General features: G+C 24.0%; 3 protein-coding genes across 3 annotated transcripts; all 3 read right to left on the reverse strand.

Annotated features, from left to right (window-relative positions):
- Positions 1–671: 671 nt before the first annotated feature.
- Positions 672–1,904, reverse strand: LOC129605658 (inactive pancreatic lipase-related protein 1-like; the record flags this gene model as incomplete). The annotated part of the gene is made up of 5 exons (XM_055515550.1): positions 672–969; positions 1,040–1,149; positions 1,332–1,439; positions 1,517–1,674; positions 1,761–1,904. Coding segments are annotated over 5 exons (723 nt in total), but the record flags the coding sequence as incomplete, so codon positions are not given.
- Positions 1,905–9,542: 7,638 nt separating this feature from the next.
- On the reverse strand, positions 9,543–14,262 carry LOC129605659 (inactive pancreatic lipase-related protein 1-like). The gene is made up of 7 exons (XM_055515552.1): positions 14,238–14,262; positions 10,926–11,001; positions 10,608–10,866; positions 10,382–10,539; positions 10,196–10,303; positions 9,911–10,020; positions 9,543–9,840 (listed from the first exon to the last, which is right to left on the reverse strand). The coding sequence occupies exons 1-7, from the start codon at positions 14,260–14,262 to the stop codon at positions 9,638–9,640; spliced, it is 939 nt and encodes a 312-aa protein (XP_055371527.1). The 3' UTR covers positions 9,543–9,637.
- A 1,125-nt stretch (positions 14,263–15,387) lies between these two features.
- Positions 15,388–18,749, reverse strand: LOC129605403 (uncharacterized). The gene is made up of 7 exons (XM_055515148.1): positions 18,655–18,749; positions 17,010–17,115; positions 16,781–16,944; positions 16,557–16,691; positions 16,326–16,463; positions 16,165–16,234; positions 15,388–16,084 (listed from the first exon to the last, which is right to left on the reverse strand). The coding sequence occupies exons 1-7, from the start codon at positions 18,667–18,669 to the stop codon at positions 15,783–15,785; spliced, it is 930 nt and encodes a 309-aa protein (XP_055371123.1). The 5' UTR covers positions 18,670–18,749; the 3' UTR covers positions 15,388–15,782.
- Between the last annotated feature and the right edge of the window lie 1,031 nt (positions 18,750–19,780).

A 19,780-nucleotide genomic window follows, 5' to 3' on the forward strand; every position in this document is an offset into this window, starting at 1 on the left:
TTTTCTATAACAAGTGTCCTGCTTACATCCATATGAAATTAAATTATATTTATTTATTTGATTAAATTATTCATTCTAGTTTTTTTCATTATTATCTTTGTCTTCCAAAATGCAGTAACACGGTATTATTAAACAATTCAACTATTAATTGTGAATTATGTGTTAATACCGAATCACTAAATTTTGTAAGTCAAGGTATTTAAATATGTTTTATAAGCACGTGTATGTCTTAATTAGTCCGCTTTTATAATATAGCTGTTTTATTTAAAAATTGCTACAAAATATTATTTAATTGAGAATAAGTGAATCGAGATTAACGCTCAAGTAACTATACAATACTACTTAAAAAGTAATATAATCACATCTCAGAAATATTTGTGAATGTCAATTTCACAACAAGATATTTATTAACTTGAAAACTTTAAAAGATTATTTAAATATTTCTCTATATATATAAAATAATATAAATAAATAAATTATTAAATAAACAATTAAAAATTTATTTAAAATATTTATTTTATTAACTTTATTTTAAAATATAATTCAAATAGTATATTAATTGTTAAGCCCTCTCAAAAAAAAATAAATATATTTTTAAAATTTTATTTAGTAATTTCCATAAAAATGCATAATTATTTTATTTCAATCCAGCATTTAAAGTAAGTGTTCTTGCAAAAGGTTTCTCATCATTTGTATATAAATAATAATTTCCCCTAGAACTGTGAAAAAAGAAAAAAATCAATTTATTTTTGATAATTTTTTAAAATTAAAAGAACAAAAATTGATAAATTATTTGCCTTCTTGAAGCTTGTAATCCCATTAATGTGATTTCATTAGTTTGATAGAAAGATAATGGTCTAGTTAAAAATTCAGAATATGTATTTGCTTTATATGCTACAAATTTTTCTGGATATAAATTTGCAACACTTTCAGCCCAATATTTCCATGATCTCCAATGACTACAAAAATCTAATGAAATTCAAAAACAAAAATGATATAAATTATGAAAATTTTGATTTTAATTTATGTGTAAACAAACCATTTGTATCTAGTACAAGTAAATTGCGCGGAGGACATCCTGGTTGTAATGCTTTACCTCCATTTGGCCAAAAATCTACACTACCAGTTTGAAGCGGAGCACCAAAAACACTATAAAAGTAATTGAATTTTTATTTAATAATATAAAATTTAAATTTAAAAAATTTATAATTATATTTTTACAATTTTATATTTTATATATAAAATTTATAAGATTTCTTTTGAATTCACTAAATTTTCAATAATTTCAAGTTAAATTTTCGAAACAATCTACAATTCTTCATAAAACTTACTATGCATCTGTATGTATGACATCAACAAATTTAGCATCATTTGAACTTATTGTTTCCATAAACGAAAAAGAAGAGAATCCTGGGTATGCTGGGTCTAATGAAGATATTCTTATAATAAATTTGAAAAGTGTTGTTATCTTAATATCAGTATTTGTTTTCACATAATTAAAATATAATTTACAAACCTATTTAATACTTTTGTACCATTGGTTTGTGCAATTATATTTCTTCCTATATAACCTACGAACTGTCCTCCTATTGAATGACCTATCAAATGAAATTTTTCAATTGGCAATCCAGCATTAAAAAGTTTTATTAATGCTTGTGAAACAAACGGAGTTAGCTAAAAACAACAAAAAGGGTATAGAATTTCAGAAAAATTAAAAATTTTATACGCACACATGTACTTACATATGAGACAGCATTAACAGCCCTAGGAAAAGATAATACCATATTATCAGCCTTAGAATATGAAGCGTAATCTAAAGTTATAAAATTATAATTTTTGCGATAGCTATAAGCTCTCTTCAATGTTGGTATACTATAACGTTCTTGGGTTTCTGTATAACCATGTACATATAAAGTTGTTATATGTTCAATATTAAAATCTGCATTCTCTAAAAGTTGATTTGCATCTTTTAATTGATATGATACGTTCTGTAAATTTTCATCGCTAAAATAAAATCACATATGTACTTAAAAAGGTTTTGATTCAAAATTAAAGAAATTTACCCATGATAGAAATATATTCGAACATTAGTCCAAGGATCTGGATATGTGAAACAGAACTGCGTACGAACGATCTGACCTAAAAAGAAAAATAAATTTCGGAATTATGTATAGTCTTATTATTTATTTAAAGTTACGGTATTTTATTTTTGGTTTATAATTGAAGGCAAAGAAACATTGAATTTTAAAAATCAGAACTTTAAAATAATTTCAATAATTACCACAAATTTTGTTATAATAAGTATGTGACACATTCTAAATAAAATGTTACCACCCTAACCTAAACTATTTATTCGAAATTATAAATTAATCTTTATTAAAAATGTTACCAACTCTTTGGATAAACGATTAAGTATATTAATTATTTATTATTATTTTAAATGAAAAAAAATCATATAAACTAATCAGAAATTATTTAGCTATATTTATAAAGAAGAAATACACTGACCCATTAAATTAAACATTTAAAATTTTCTTGTTTGTTTCTCTTTTAATTTTATTCAAATTGTGTACATTGGAAGATTGTGTTAATGAAACAGATTGTCAGATTAATCAATATTGACAGATTTTCTTTAACAGAAATTTATAAAAAAAAATTTAGAATCGAACCCACAATTCGCTTTCCATATTCTCCAATTTGATATACAACTAGTAAATTTTCTTATATGTTTCACAAAAACTTATTATTGTTGGATAATATTTTATAATATCGGGCAAACTGATTTCTATAAATATGCAGTTTCTACAGGAAATCTAGGTGTAATAGAAAAATTTCTATGATATAATGCGAAAATCTGCCTAATATATATTTTTGCATATTATTCTGCAAATCTGTATGAAATATATTTTAGATGTTTTCAGTTAAAAATTTTTAATCTATTTTCATTTTTAAAATTATATTAATTTTTTCTACAATAAGAGCCATTATATAAATTGCAATAAATTACATTATTTAGATTTTATATTTAAAGTTTTAAATAACAACAATTTTCTTAGCAAAAATGTTACATAAATAAATTGTGATATTATATTTTTTAGCACTTTTCCAAAAATTTTTTGAAAAAAAGTGTTTATTAGTTTCACTCTGTTCGTGCGTCCGCCAGTCCGTCCGTGCACACTTTTTTGTTTACAAAACTTCTACACCTTTAAAGATAGAAAGCTTAAATTTAATACGTACATAGATCTTTACTAGAAACTTATTTCCGTAGAACCTCTTCTAGAGGGGGGGAGATAAGTAAAAGTTTCTTCTAGACCCCAGCCTGTAGAAACTTAAAATTTTAGGGGCTTTTAGACACTAATAAACGCTTCATTTCGTTAGAAGAAAATTTTTTTCCATACTCGAGACAGGAGTAACGAGTAACAAAATCAGAAGAACAACATAAATTTAATTATAATTAATTTGTTGCGAAAATCATTGTTTTTGTTGTTTTTTTTTTAATTTGAACTTAAATTTTTCTCGTATTCACGATAGTCCTGATATTTTTATAAGTTATTTCATTTCGAAAAAGAATGATCCATAATACTGAACAATAAGGATTAAAAATTTTTAATTTTTTTGAACATATTTTATTTTAATTATTTTTTCAATGTTTCGACCCCATATCTTCGCTTCTTAATTTTTTTTTTGCACATTTTACACTTTAACTTCTTTTTAAAATTTATTTGCTATTGTTTTTAATTTTTTTTTTTTGAAATTACTAAAGTAATATTTTAATATAATTTTTTTGAACTTTGGTAAACTTCAACTCAAAAAACTTACTTTTAAAAATTGCAACTAAAATTATTAAAATTAATGTTGACTTCATGTCTTTTCACAACCAAATCAAATGATATAATAACAAAATAATTTTGTTAAAATAATTTTTCAAAAAAAAATATTTTTTTTTTCACATGTACAATAGTATGCATGTACAATAGATTTAAAATTTTGATTTTCCATTCACAATATACGTACGAGTATAAGTAAATTATTAAGATAGTTTTTCAACTTGTCAAGAAGGCATTAAAAAGTATATAAGATTTCGTTGAATATATGACAATTTTCAATAATATGCAATGAGAGAGCAATCTCACGGTCTTCTTATATGTTTGTTCGATAGCAAGTTCAATACCTTTATAAGAGTATAAATTTCTTGTCATACAAAAAAAAATTTTGAAAATGTCATTAAAACATGATTTTACGTCATAATGCCATTGAAATCTATGTAGATAACTTGTTTTGTTTTTAACAATAAATAGTCGATATATACCATAATTTAATTAACAGTTTTGTATTTTCCCAACTCTATTTTTTGAATATTTCTCTTTGACTATTGTAAGAAAACGAATCAATTCATCGACACTTCATATTAATCAGAAATTTTTTCTTTTTATAATTTTAAAAAAAAATTATTGTACTCTTAAAAGATTCAAAAAAAAGAAACAAGAAACTGGCACGTGACCAAAGATTTAATTGTCTATAGATTAATGTATGTAGGTAGTTATCCATATGGAAAATTATTATAGTACGCCCGAAGATAAAAGAATTTATTAATGGTTTTTCTATTATTCTAAATATTATTTTCCATACAATTTTCGACCTCTATTTCAAATAGAAGAATGCTTGATCTATTAATGATAAAAGATCAAATATGTTTTTCTGATAAAATGCTTTTAAAATGATAATTTGAACTGCGTCTTTTATTTAGACTTTATGTATTACAAGAGAGAAGAAATCTTTAGAGAATTACTATTTTTATTAGTTTCTGTATATTTAATATATGTCTTATTTAGCTTATACCTAATACTCGTATAACGTATATTTTAAACATTAATAACATATACATAACTTGAAATATACTCACTTCAAACTCAATTTTCAGTAAATCACTCTTCAAACTCAATTTTCAGTAAATCACTCTTCAAACTCAATTTTCAGTAAATCTCTCTTCAAACTCAATTTTCAGTAAATCTCTCTTCAAACTCAATTTTCAGTAAATCGTTTATCCAAAAAAATTCCTTTCGTTTATATTTTCTTATTTGTAGAAATAAATTAGTATGAACGAATGACTTTATACGAGTATATTTTTAAATTGTTTTCAAATTAGAAAACAGCATTTGCATAATTGCAATTTACAATGTGCCTGTCGTAACTTTTGAGTATTAGATCAAATTCAACAAATACCACCCACAAGGGAAGCAGTATATTTGTATCGTATTATTACAATTTTGAATTGGAATTGAAAAAGATTGCTCAATAAAGTCTGCAACATAATATCTACCACATAACTAAACAATAATTATATTAGAATTATCAGAATTATTATCGGAGTCGATTCATTACTTACCGTTCCAATAATTAAGCATAACCATATATAATCAAAAATTTTACCTTAATATAGGACTATAATTAAAAATCTTGTTTCCGATTTGATTATAAGTGTATTACAAATTCAGTTGCGATCAAATATGCAGTGCGTCGATAGCAGAATAAGCTCACTGATAATACATAAAGACATAAATAAACATAAAGAACAAATTTTCTTCTTAACCTAAACACTTCGTAGTTTTTACATTCTAAACTTATTATATTGCGGATTAACACCTAACCTGTTTATCTAGGTATCCTTAATATTGTTTTGTTATTTTATAAATTTTGTTCATATTATAAATATTTATATGTATACATCCAACCCTCGATTTACACGGTAGATTGGTTCCTCAAAACCACCGTGTAAATCGAAAATCGTGCAAACCGAATCCACATTTTTTTAATATTGAAAATTAGAGATATATGTACATATCTTACAAGTCCGCAATAGGTATGATATCAATAGAGAATTCATTAAATATTCCTCAAAAGGAAATAATGAAACCATGTTATTTATTTTTGTATAATCACTTGTTTTATTATTATTAATAAACTAACAAACAAAAATTTAAAAAAAGTTCATTTTAATTTGAAAAGCAATAAGAAAAATTAAAAAGTTCATTCTGTATCATCTTCACTTGTTAGAAACACGACAGCTCTTCTCTTGTTTCTTGCCGGAAATTCTTAAAACAAATACATAATATAAAAAATAGATAGATTTTTTTTTATTATGAACTCTTACCGAATATAACAGCCATTTATGATTGAAGAACACTTACTTTTAAATATTACACTTTCGAAAAGAAATATGTACTGAAATATGTACACATAATTTTTTCAACAATGTATTCAAGTTAGAATAAAGTGCTAGCTAGCAACGGTTTAAAATCCTACGCCTACTTAAATTTAAAAAAAAATTCTTCCTTGAAAACTATTTTTTTGTACATACATAATTTATTCAACTGTTTAAGTTTACTGTTAAATAAAAAAGTGCTACTTAGCAATGGTTTAAAATCTTGAAAACATTTTTTTTTTAATTTAGGTGACCGTGCTAAACCGAAATAGTGTCGTGTAAATTGAGGTTTTTCCCCATTTCTCCGACCGTGTTAAACAGAAACCGTGTAAATAGAGTACCGTGTAAATCGAGGGTTAAGTGTAATGTTCTGTGCATGTGCTTTTTGTTATTTATCAAATTTAATGAACTAAAAACTTTATCAAAAAAATTGGAAAATTATTTTTCGTAAAATTAATTAAATAATTTATTATACATGTTTGTTAAAGCTTAATGCATTCAAAACCACATGCTCATTATAATATAATGCAATTATATAATGTATTATAATATAATGGTTGTTATGGTCATAAAATTTAATTTAAAACAATTTGCTGAGTATTTTAAATAATCAAAACATTTAAGTACATAATTTAAAATTGATTAAATCGAATAAAATTCTTAGTACAATATTGGTGTTTTACAAAATTTTACATTCAAAAAGTATTCAAATTTTAAAAATATTGTCTTGAAGTTATAAGCACAGAAGGTATAAATATAGAATTTATAACTGTTTAGTTTTAGTTTAATATTGTCTAGTTGGGTAGCCAAATCTTTCTATTAAATAACATGAATTCTAATAATGAATCCGAAGAAGAACATGAGTTCATGTCTGATTACAATTTTGTATAAATCATATACTGACAAAAATTTTATGTTATTTATTTATTCAGATAAGTCGAAGTATTTCTAGGCGGTATGATTAGCACGTTAGCCACACACTTAGGTCGGTAATGTGCTGATCACATCATATCTTTCTCCTTTATACTTTGTTTATTTTATTTGGTTATTGATTGTTTTTTATTTTGACAACTGATTTACAAATTAAATGTATGCATATGTACCTAAATGATTTTTACAATTAAATTAACAATTAAAAAAATAAAAACAATTTAATATTTCTGAATTCCTTTTAAATTACATCCAGTAGTAATATATTGTTGCAGCTACATTTCAGATTTCAATTAAGTTTTTCATATGTACATACATGTTTAATCTTAAACTTTTCACGTCAACACTTGAAGGTACTTTTGGTCAGAACATACATTTTTCAATTTTCCTTGAATTGGGACTTGTTTTGTATGTTTATCATGTAAATGCTACTAAATTCCTGAAAATTGTCGTCACCGACTTTTATGATTGTCTCATATGTTTAAGTATAACAGTGTCTAAAGACTTTATAATTAAAAGGAATTATTAGAGTGTACAGACCCTTTTGCAAATAAATATTTTGGAAAAAATTTAAAATATTGCAAAGTCACTTGTTTAAATAAGAATTAATAAATAATGTTCACACATTTAAAATTATAGAAATTAATTTTTAAATACGTGAACTAAAGAAATATTGAAATTGTGAATGAACAAATAAAAATTGGATTAAAAATTTTTCATTAAAACTGATTTAATTAAAGATTTTTTTTTAAATAGGAAACAACAACACTTGGACTAGTAGTTGGTTAAACAAGAACTATGTTAACCCTTTTCTAACCAAGTTAGCCGCACTATAACAAGTGCCCTGCTTACATCCATATGAAATTAAATTATATTTATTTATTTGATTAAATTATTCATTCTAGTTTTTACCGACCGTATTGTGTAAACAATAGGTAGGTTATGTGATGGCAACAAATTTTGCATATCGAGTTTTTGGTGGGAACGTACTTCTCCATAGTACGGAAGTGTAAATAAACTATTTTTAACAACTTGTCGGTCTGTCGGTCTATCGGTCTGTCGGTCTGTCCGTCTGTCGGTCTGTCGGTCTGTCGGTCTGTGTGTGCACGCGTGTATCTCAAGTTCGGCTGAACCGATTTTGATGAAATTTTATATGTAAGTTTATTTCCACCATGGCACGAATCGATCAACACTTGGTATGTATCAGGCCTCGGGAACTGCACTTTTTAGCGGGCCTGTTTTACATTTTTGAGCATATTGAAGAACATATTCAACCGATTTACTTGAAATTTCATATATAAGTTTTGCTCTACCGGCGATAAAACCTCCTAACTTTTGGCAGAAATCAGGCATCGGCAACTAGACGTTTATTACGGGCCAAATATACATTTCTGTGTATATAAAGAGAAATAATCAACCGATTTCATTGAAATTTAATATTTGAATTCCTTGTATTAAAACAATGAACATGTAAATTTTTTGGAAAGATCAGGGCTCGAAAACTGATCTGCGGGCCGATTTTACATTTTCCACCATATCTACGGAACGAATTGATGGAGTTTCTTGAAATTTGATATTTGAGTTCTGGTTGTTACCGAAACTAACTGGCGAGCATTTCAGGGAATTCGGGTAGCACAAAGCGAAACTCTACTAAAAGCCAAATTTACATTTTTCTAGGTATGTTAACTATAAGCTTACTAATGTCCTAAAAATTGGAAAGAAGTATTTAACAGACATTTTTATAATATTCTGTAACACTTTCACTTAACTAGACAATACACATTGCGGTCGGTTATGTGCTGACCACATCAGATTTTTTTCATTATTATCTTTGTCTTCCAAAATGCAGTAACACGGTATTATTAAACAATTCAACTATTAATTGTGAATTATGTGTTAATACCGAATCACTAAATTTTGTAAGTCAAGGTATTTAAATATGTTTTATAAGCACGTGTATGTCTTAATTAGTCCGCTTTTATAATATAGCTGTTTTATTTAAAAATTGCTACAAAATATTATTTAATTGAGAATAAGTGAATCGAGATTTACGCTCAAGTAACTATACAATACTACTTAAAAAGTAATATAATCGCATCTCAGAAATATTTGTGAATGTCAATTTCACAACAAGATATTTATTAACTTGAAAACTTTAAAAGATTATTTAAATATTTCTCTTATATATATATAAAATAATATAGATAAATAAATTATTAAATAAACAATTAAAAATTTATTTAAAATATTTATTTTATTAACTTTATTTTAAAATATAATTCAAATAGTATATTAATTGTTAAGCCCTCTCAAAAAAAAAAAAAAATATATTTTTAAAATTTTATTTAGTAATTTCCATAAAAATGCATAATTATTTTATTTCAATCCAGCATTTAAAGTAAGTGTTCTTGCAAAAGGTTTCTCATCATTTGTATATAAATAATAATTTCCCCTAGAACTGTGAAAAAAGAAAAAAATCAATTTATTTTTGATAATTTTTTAAAATTAAAAGAACAAAAATTGATAAATTATTTGCCTTCTTGAAGCTTGTAATCCCATTAATGTGATTTCATTAGTTTGATAGAAAGATAATGGTCTAGTTAAAAATTCAGAATATGTATTTGCTTTATATGCTACAAATTTTTCTGGATATAAATTTGCAACACTTTCAGCCCAATATTTCCATGATCTCCAATGACTACAAAAATCTAATGAAATTCAAAAACAAAAATGATATAAATTATGAAAATTTTTATTTTAATTTATGTTTAAACAAACCATTTTTATCTAGTACAAGTAAACTTAGCGGAGGACATCCTGGTTGTAATGCTTTACCTCCATTTGGCCAAAAATCTACACTACCAGCTTGAACCGGAGCGCCAAAAAAACTATAAAAATAATTGAATTTTTATTTAATAATATAAAATTTAAATTTAAAAAATTTATAATTATATTTTTACAATTTTATATATAAAATTTATAAGATTTCTTTTGAATTCACTACATTTTCAATAATTTCAAGTTAAATTTTCGAAACAACCTACAGTTCTTCATAAAACTTACTATGCATCTGTATGAATGACATCAACAAATTTAGCATCATTTGAACTTATTGTTTCCATAAACGAAAAAGAAGAGAATCCTGGGTATGCTGGGTCTAATGAAGATATTCTTATAATAAAATTTGAAAAGTGTTGTTATCTTAATATCAGTATTTGTTTTCATATAATTAAAATACAATTTACAAACCTATTTAATACTTTTGTACCATTGGTTTGTGCAATTATATTTCTTCCTATATAACCTACGAATTGTCCTCCTAATGAATGACCTATCAAATGAAATTTTTCAATTGGCAATCCAGCATTAAAAAGTTTTATTAATGCTTGTGAAACAAACGGAGTTAGCTAAAAACAACAAAAAGGGTATAGAATTGCAGAAAAATTAAAAATTTTATACGCACACATGTACTTACATATGAGACAGCATTAACAGCCCTATAATAAGCTAATACTATATCACCCTTAGAATATGAAGCGTAATCTAAAGTTATAAAATTATAATTTTTGCGATAGCTATAAGCTCTCTTCAATGTTGGTATACTAAAACGTTCTTGGGTTTCTGTATAACCATGTACATATAAAGTTGTTATATGTTCAATATTAAAATCTGCATTCTCTAAAAGTTGATTTGCATCTTTTAATTGATATGATACGTTCTGTAAATTTTTATCACTAAAATAAAATCACATATGTACTTAAAAAGGTTTTGATTCAAAATTTAAGAAATTTACCCATGATAGAAATATATTCGAACATTAGTCCAAGGATCTGGATATGTGAAACAGAACTGCGTACGAACGATCTGACCTAAAAAGAAAAATAAATTTCGGAATTATGTATAGTCTTATTATTTATTTAAAATTACGGTATTTTATTTTTGGTTTACAATTGAAGGCAAAGAAACATTGAATTTTAAAAATCAGAACTTTAAAATAATTTCAATAATTACCACAAATTTTGTTATAATAAGTATGTGACACATTCTAAATAAAATGTTACCACCCTAACCTTAACTATTTATTCGAAATTATAAATTAATCTTTATTAAAAATGTTACCAACTCTTTGGATAAACGATTAAGTATATTAATTATTTATTATTATTTTAAATGAAAAAAAATCATATAAACTAATCAGAAATTATTTAGCTATATTTATAAAGAAGAAATATACTGACCCATTAAATTATAAGTGCTGTGGAGCTTTTCACAGCGGTACTGAAACATTTAAAATTTTCTTGTTTGTTTCTTTTGTAATTTTATTCAAATTGTGTACATTGGAAGATTGTGTTAATGAAACAGATTGTCAGATTAATCAATATTGACAGATTTTCTTTAACAGAAATTTATAAAAAAAAATTTAGAATCGAACCCACAATTCGCTTTCCATATTCTCCAATTTGATATACAACTAGTAAATTTTTTTATATTTTTCACAAAAACTTATTATTGTTGGATAATATTTTATAATATCGGGCAAACTGATTTCTATAAATATGCAGTTTCTACAGGAAATCTAGGTGTAATAGAAAAATTTCTATGATATAATGCGAAAATCTGCCTAATATATATTTTTGCATATTATTCTGCAAATCTGTATGAAATATATTTTAGATGTTTTCAGTTAAAAATTTTTAATCTATTTTCATTTTTAAAATTTATATTAATTTTTTCTACAATAAGAGCCATTATATAAATTGCAATAAATTACATTATTTAGATTTTATATTTAAAGTTTTAAATAACAACAATTTTCTTAGCAAAAATGTTACATAAATAAATTGTGATATTATATTTTTTAGCACTTTTCCAAAAAATTTTTGAAAAAAAGTGTTTATTAGTTTCACTCTGTTCGTGCGTCCGCCAGTCCGTCCGTGGATACTTTTTTCTAGAGGGGGGGAGATAGGTAAAAATTTCTTCTAGACCCCAGCCTGTAGAAACTTAAAATTTTAGGGGCTTTTAGATACTAATAAACGCTTCATTTCGTTAGAAGAAAATTTTTTTCCATGTTCGAGACAGGAGTAACGAGTAACAAAATCAGAAGAACAACATAAATTTAATTATAATTAATTTGTTGCGGAAATCATTGTTTTTGTTGTTTTTTTTTTAATTTGAACTTAAATTTTTCTCGTATTCACGATAGTCCTGATATTTTTATAAGTTATTTCATTTCGAAAAAGAATGATCCATAATACTGAACAATAAGGATTAAAAATTTTTAATTTTTTTGAACATATTTTATTTTAATTATTTTTTCAATGTTTCGACCCCATATCTTCGCTTCTTAATTTTTTTTTTGCACATTTTACACTTTAACTTCTTTTTAAAATTTATTTGCTATTGTTTTTAATTTTTTTTTTTTGAAATTACTAAAGTAATATTTTAATATAATTGTTTTGAACTTTGGTAAACTTCAACTCAAAAAACTTACTTTTAAAAATTGCAACTAAAATTATTAAAATTAATGTTGACTTCATGTCTTTTCACAACCAAATCAAATGATATAATAACAAAATAATTTTGTTAAAATAATTTTTCAAAAAAAAATATTTTTTTTTTCACATAGTACAATAGTATGCAAGATGAACTCATATGAATTTTTTATTACATGATTTAAAATTTTGATTTTCCATTCACAATATACGTAAGTAAATTATTAAGATAGTTTTTCAACTTGTCATGAAGGCATTAAAAAGTATATAAGATTTCGTTGAATATATGACAATTTTCAATAATATGCAATGAGAGAGCAATCTCACGGTCTTCTTATATGTTTGTTCGATAGCAAGTTCAATACCTTTATAAGAGTATAAATTTCTTGTCATACAAAAAAAAATTTTGAAAATGTCATTAAAACATGATTTTACGTCATAATGCCATTAAAATCTATGTAGATAACTTGTTTTGTTTTTAACAATAAATAGTCGATATATACCATAATTTAATTAACAGTTTTCTATTTTCCCAACTCTATTTTTTGAATATTTCTCTTTGATTATTGTAAAAAAACGAATCAATTCATCGACACTTCATATTAATCAGAAATTTTTTCTTTTTATAATTTTAAAAAAAAATTATTGTACTCTTAAAAGATTCAAAAAAAGAAACAAGAAACTGGCACGTGACCAAAGATTTAATTGTCTATAGATTAATGTATGTAGGTAGTTATCCATATGGAAAATTATTATAGTACGCCCGAAGATAAAAGAATTTATTAATGGTTTTTCTATTATTCTAAATATTATTTTCCATACAATTTTCGACCTCTATTTCAAATAGAAGAATGCTTGATCTATTAATGATATAAGATCAATTATGTTTTTCTGATAAAATGCTTTTAAAATGATAATTTGAACTGCGTCTTTTATTTAGACTTTATGTATTACAAGAGAGATATTATAACTGTTAAGATTTCACACAAATCTATAGAATTTTTTTAATGTAAATAATCGTCATATACATACGTACAGCTACAATTACGATTATTAGAAGAAATCTTTAGAGAATTACTATTTTTATTAGTTTCTATATATTTAATATATATCTTATTTAGCTTATACCTAATATAACGTATATTTTAAACATTAATAACATATACATAACTTGAAATATACTCACTTCAAACTCAATTTTCAGTAAATCACTCTTCAAACTCAATTTTCAGTAAATCTCTCTTCAAACTCAATTTTCAGTAAATCGTTTATCCAAAAAAATTCCCTTCGTTTATATTTTCTTATTTGTAGAAATCAAATAGTATGAACGAATGACTTTATACGAGTATATTTTTAAATTGTTTTCAAATTTGAAAACAGCATTTGCATAATTGCAATTTATAATGTGCCTGCCGTAACATTTGAGTATTAGATCAAATTCAACAAATACCACCCACAAGGGAAGCAGTATATTTGTATCGTATTATTACAATTTTGAATTGGAATTGAAAAAGATTGCTCAATAAAGTCTGCAACATAATATCTACCACAAAACTAAACAATAATTATATTAGAATTATCAGAATTATTATCGGAGTCGATTCATTACTTACCGTTCCAATAATTAAACATAACCATATATAATCAAAAATTTTACCTTAATATAGGACTATAATTAAAAATCTTGTTTCCGACTTGATTATAAGTGTATTATAAATTCAGTTACGATCAAATATGCAGTGCGTCGATAGCAGAATAAGCTCACTGACAATACATAAAGACATAAATAAACATAAAGAACAAATTTTCTTCTTAACCTAAACACTTCGTAGTTTTTACATTCTAAACTTATTATATTGCGGATTACCTGTTTATCTAGGTATCCTTAATATTGTTTTGTTATTCTATAAATTTTGTTCATATTATAAATATTTATATAATGTTCTGTGCATGTGCTTTTTGTTATTTGTCAAATTTAATGAACTAAAAACTTTATCAAAAAAATTGGAAAATTATTTTTCGTAAAATTAATTAAATAATTTATTATACATGTTTGTTAAAGCTTAATGCATTCAAAACCACATGCTCATTATAATATAATGCAATTATATAATGTATTATAATATAATGGTTGTTATGGCCATAAAATTTAATTTAAAACAATTTGCTGAGTATTTTAAATAATCAAAACATTTAAGTACATAATTTAAAATGGATTAAATCGAATAAAATTCTTAGTACAATATTGGTGTTTTACAAAATTTTACATTCAAAAAGTATTCAAATTTTAAAAATATTGTCTTGAAGTTATAAGCACTGAAGGTATTATATGAATTCATAGCTGTTTAGTTTTAGTTTAATATTGTCTAGTTGGGTAGCCAAAATTTTGTATTAAGTAACGTGAATTCAAATAATGAATCCGAAGATTACAATTTTGTATAAATCATATACTGACAAAAATTTTGTGTTATTAATTTATTCAGATAAGTCTTTTTATTATACTCATAGAAAGCTGCAATTTTATAAAGCATTATAAATTATTAGTAATTGCACTACTATTTTTTTGCTTAATTTTTTCATATTATCTAATATAACAATATAATTGCATATGATGTAATGATCTTATACATATTTTACTTTATAATTGTATAATTAGAATGATTTACTTAATTCATATGTAAATAAATTTCTGAAATATAACAACAAATTTTCCATGTCCAGATCAATATGTTTAAATTTTTTTTTACTTCACCAAAAAATCTCTTCAGTATATTCAATCAGTTGCGTTTTATTTTAGTATATTCTTAAATTTACATTATGAAAAAAGTTTGCTTATAGAAAGAGAAGAAATAAGAAAAATGTCTTCTATTATGTATAAAAAAAAATTATTGTGAACTTATAGCTCTTCCTAACTGGTTAAAAATCATTTCAAATCCTTTTTCGCATATGTGTTACGAGGAATAGCAATGCGTTTGAAATAAATACTATCGCGAAGTTCTTTTAATAAGATCTCAACATATAAAATATAGCAAGCAATAAAACAATACAAAAAAAAATTTAATTAATTGCATTATTAAAATATCGAATTAACATATCGAATAATGAGAATAAAAATATCAATAATATTATGACATGGATCAATTTACATTAATTCGATTTCATGGTATTATAATATCTACTAAAGTATCAGCAATATAATCTGGTATACGATCGTTTTCCGTTAAATCAGATAAATTTTCACGCTTTGTTGCTCCAGTAAATACTAAAAGTGTTTGAAATCCTAAATGATTTGCAAATTTAATATCTGAATTTAAATGATCTCCAATAAATAAAACACGATTTGGTGATATATCATTTGAAATCTCTAAAAGAAGTTCACCAAGTTCATGGCCAGGTTTACCAAAAATTTTTGGTTTTTTTCCAGTTGTTTTCTCAACAACACTTATGAATGGTCCAGGACCTAAAATTGAAAATTTCTTTTAATAAATATTTTACTTATTATTTAAAATATAACTAATTATAACTATAATTAATATTTACCCACAATATCGGTGTTCCCAAATGGTATAACAGTGTCGAATGCACCTCCGATAAAAAGACAATTTTCATTCTGAATTACAAAAAGCATTTAATGATTATTTATAGGTTTTAATATTTTTTTAACTAATTATATTTGTGGCATTCAATAAACTCAAAATTACTTTTAAATAAAGATGAGCTTTTATCAACTTTGTTACGCTTAAATTAAAATCAATATCAATAATTACGGCTCCAATTTTTTCTTTATCGAAAATATGTTTGCTTAAATCTTCAAAATTTTCCTCGACAACACCATTTGGCTAAAAAACAATATTACAAAATTTTACATTTAGTACAAGATTACAGTTGCAAAATTTGCAATTTAAAAATTATTTAAAAAAAACAATAATTACCCCATGTATAGTGTTAATACCAGCCTCCTCTAAATCTTGACGAAATGGTGAATTAGATATTACATAAGCTATACCATTAAAATTAATTTTATTCAAATAAGCAGCAATCGCATTAGAAGGCCGAATAATATCATCCTCAAACGAAAAATTAATAAAAATTATTTTTCTGTTGTTGTTTGAATGAAGAAACAAAATATGTATGTAATTTATATAATTTTATTTACATCATTTACGTCAATATGATTTTCAGCAAATTTCCTAATCTGATCTGGAAAAGTACGTAAACTATTGTTAGTTACAAAAATAATTTTTTTATTATTTGCTCTTAAAAATTCTATAGATTTTCCAATGTTTGGTATGGTTTCTTGCATTGTTTTCCATATTACACCTACAAAAAAAAGATAATTTTGTTTTTCCTTACTTTTAAAGAAAAATATGGCTAATAATAATTACCGTCACAGTCACAAAATGCAATATCAAAAGAATCGAGAAATTCAAGGCGTTCTTCAAGTGACAAATCATTAAAATCTTTCATTATTTTGGTTGGAATGTCAAATATCTAGAAATAAGAGTAATTCTAAAAAGTAAATACCAAACTTCATACATACATACATATTATATAGTTCGTTTCCCACTATATCAAAATACGTATAATTGATACTGGTCATGAATTCTAACGCGAATTGACCAGACCAACTACGTTGCGAACGCAGCTGATTATTATTTTAATTTTTTTTACATTTCTTTAAAGGTGGATAAGTGAGTGTGAGAAATAATTTTTAAAATTAAACCATTGCTTTTCAAAATCAAGCGCATGATGTGATTAATATGATCGTCATATTTTTGACATTCTGAGAAACAGCCATTCATATGTGCATTAATAAGAAAATACATGTGTATTTAATTTTCGTAGAGAAACAAAATTCCGGGGTTGCTATTTTATACATTTATGTAGTTATATTATAACATAATATATTATTTTAATAACACATATATATGCATATATATATTTAGCTACTTGTATAGGTTTTTCTCAAGATAATTTAACTTCTGAATAAAATTAATTTTTCTTATTAAGTTACGACATCGGGTAGAACGCTTAATTAAAGCTATTACATAATAAGATAACTTAAATGTTGAGATAAAATTTCAATTATTCTTAGAACATAATAACCACAAATGTATTAAATTTATTTGGTTAATAATATTGTTTTATATAGAGATATTATGCATATAATAATAATATTTATTGAATAGACATTCATTTATATTTAATATTTAATAAAATTCATTAAAATTAATATAGTTTTCAAGCTTTGTACAACAATATTTTAAAAATAAAATGCCTAAAAATGTAATATTAAGTAAATTCCTACAATTTTCGTCTAAAAAAAAGGCATTGAAATTTTCAAACTCTTCGAATTTTCTGCTCAGTTTTGTGACTTTAAAATTTTATTAAAAATTTTTTTAGGGCTTTTAAAAAGTTTCAAAATGGAATTAATTATAACTGAGTGGATATTATAATTAAATTAAATTAAATAAATTGTAGAAGTTCTACAAACTAAGAAGTTAATCATTTTAATACATTAGAATCACAGTTTCATACCCCTTATTTAAAATTATTTAATTTTTCCCATTCGTATTTCATTACGGAAATAAAAAAATAATGTAGATACTATAAAAATATTTAGCCTAAACATATGCAATCGAAAATTCATTTCCATAATTTTTCTATTTTGCACAATGGTTGTATTTTTTTAATATAAATAAATTATATTAAAATTTAAATTGAATTTAAATTGTTAAATACATTTATTTAATATATAAATTGCCTTTTTTAATTAAGGTCTAATATACAATCCAATAAATCCATGAATTTTATTCTTTTACAATTTTAGAATTGAAAAATTATTAAATAAGAATATTTTTGCACTATTTTTAGTTTAGCATTATTACCAAAACTACCCAGTATCGAAAATTTTTATAAGCAGACTTTAATCGCTCAAGACTTCTTGACAAAATAAATTTTTTTTTTTTTTGGAAATTAAGAAAATATTTTAAATCGATTTTCCTCTTATAAATGACTATTTATACAAACCTCAGCCTTTGCCATTTATTTTTTCTTTTTAATTTTGATATTTTATATTTAAGATATTTTTAATAATTTTGCCACTTTTCTTTTCAAACTCAAATGATGTACTGAAAGAAAATTATAATTTATATTGTAATAAATTTTTCATTGTATAGTAATGATGCATTTTGATAAATAAAAAAAACCACTAAATGAAAATGCATTACAATAAAGAAAAAATTGCTTGAAAAGAAAAACAAGAACAATAAAAAAAATCAAATTACTAAATTGAAAAAATATCGCATCAAATATATTATCGAATATAAAATTATTAGGTATTTCATATAAATTCAGATGATAAGTAGGTACATATATAAAAACACAATTATTGAATATAATTTTTCGCTCCCTCAATTCAATATCATGAATCATGAAATTACTTAACCGCGGAAAACAAAATCAACTATAACACTTCCTACAAACATGTTGATTGAGTTGTAAGTTCAAGTTCAATATTTAAAAGCATACATAACTAGATTATAAAAATTAAATTATATTCATATTTTAAATTGAAAAAAATGTGTTATTGTTTCTATTCAATATGTGGGTCTAAATAAGTTGAATGTAAAAAAAATTGACTCAAAATGAAGTCTCAAATTTCAAACTAAAAAAAAAGAAAAGCTTTTCAATTTATTTTTTCTATCATATTATAATTTTTAGTATATATATATACATATATATATAAATGTATTCTAACATAATCTGTATGTCATGTTTGAATGATTTGTTAAACACAATATTATCTATAAGATGTACCAAAACCTAAATGCCCAAAGCCATTTTCGAAAGAAAATCAAAAACTATCAACCATATTCTGTTAGTCGCATCACTTGAAGTAATGGGATATTATTAAAAATTATTTTGGATTTTACTATAGAATTCCCAAATTTAAAATTGATTTTATTCAGAAAATTACAAACATTTTTAATAACAACCCATAACGTCAAGTAATGCTACTGACAGAATATGGGTGCATGTGTTTTTACGTTGTGTAAGACAATTAATTGCAAAAGAGTTATTAACTTTTTTTTCAGACATTGATTTTGTTAAATTACTGAAATAATTGTGATTCTGTTATAAATCTTAGTGTGCC

This window comes from Condylostylus longicornis, unplaced genomic scaffold (assembly GCF_029603195.1).
Source record: "Condylostylus longicornis isolate FDR11 unplaced genomic scaffold, ASM2960319v2 ptg000013l, whole genome shotgun sequence".
Classification (NCBI taxonomy): Eukaryota; Metazoa; Arthropoda; class Insecta; order Diptera; family Dolichopodidae; genus Condylostylus; species Condylostylus longicornis.

Coding starts and splice junctions, on each gene's coding strand:
- LOC129605659 (XM_055515552.1), bottom strand. CDS start 14,262: ATGGTTATGTTTAATTATTGGAACG. Junction 10,540..10,607: donor CTGTTAATGCTGTCTCATAT/GTAAGTACATGT, acceptor TGTTGTTTTTAG/CTAACTCCGTTTGTTTCACA. Junction 10,021..10,195: donor GTCATTCATACAGATGCATA/GTAAGTTTTATG, acceptor TTATTTTTATAG/TTTTTTTGGCGCTCCGGTTC.
- LOC129605403 (XM_055515148.1), bottom strand. Junction 16,945..17,009: donor TGCATTTTGTGACTGTGACG/GTAATTATTATT, acceptor TTTTTTTTGTAG/GTGTAATATGGAAAACAATG. Junction 16,235..16,325: donor AAGCTCATCTTTATTTAAAA/GTAATTTTGAGT, acceptor TTTGTAATTCAG/AATGAAAATTGTCTTTTTAT.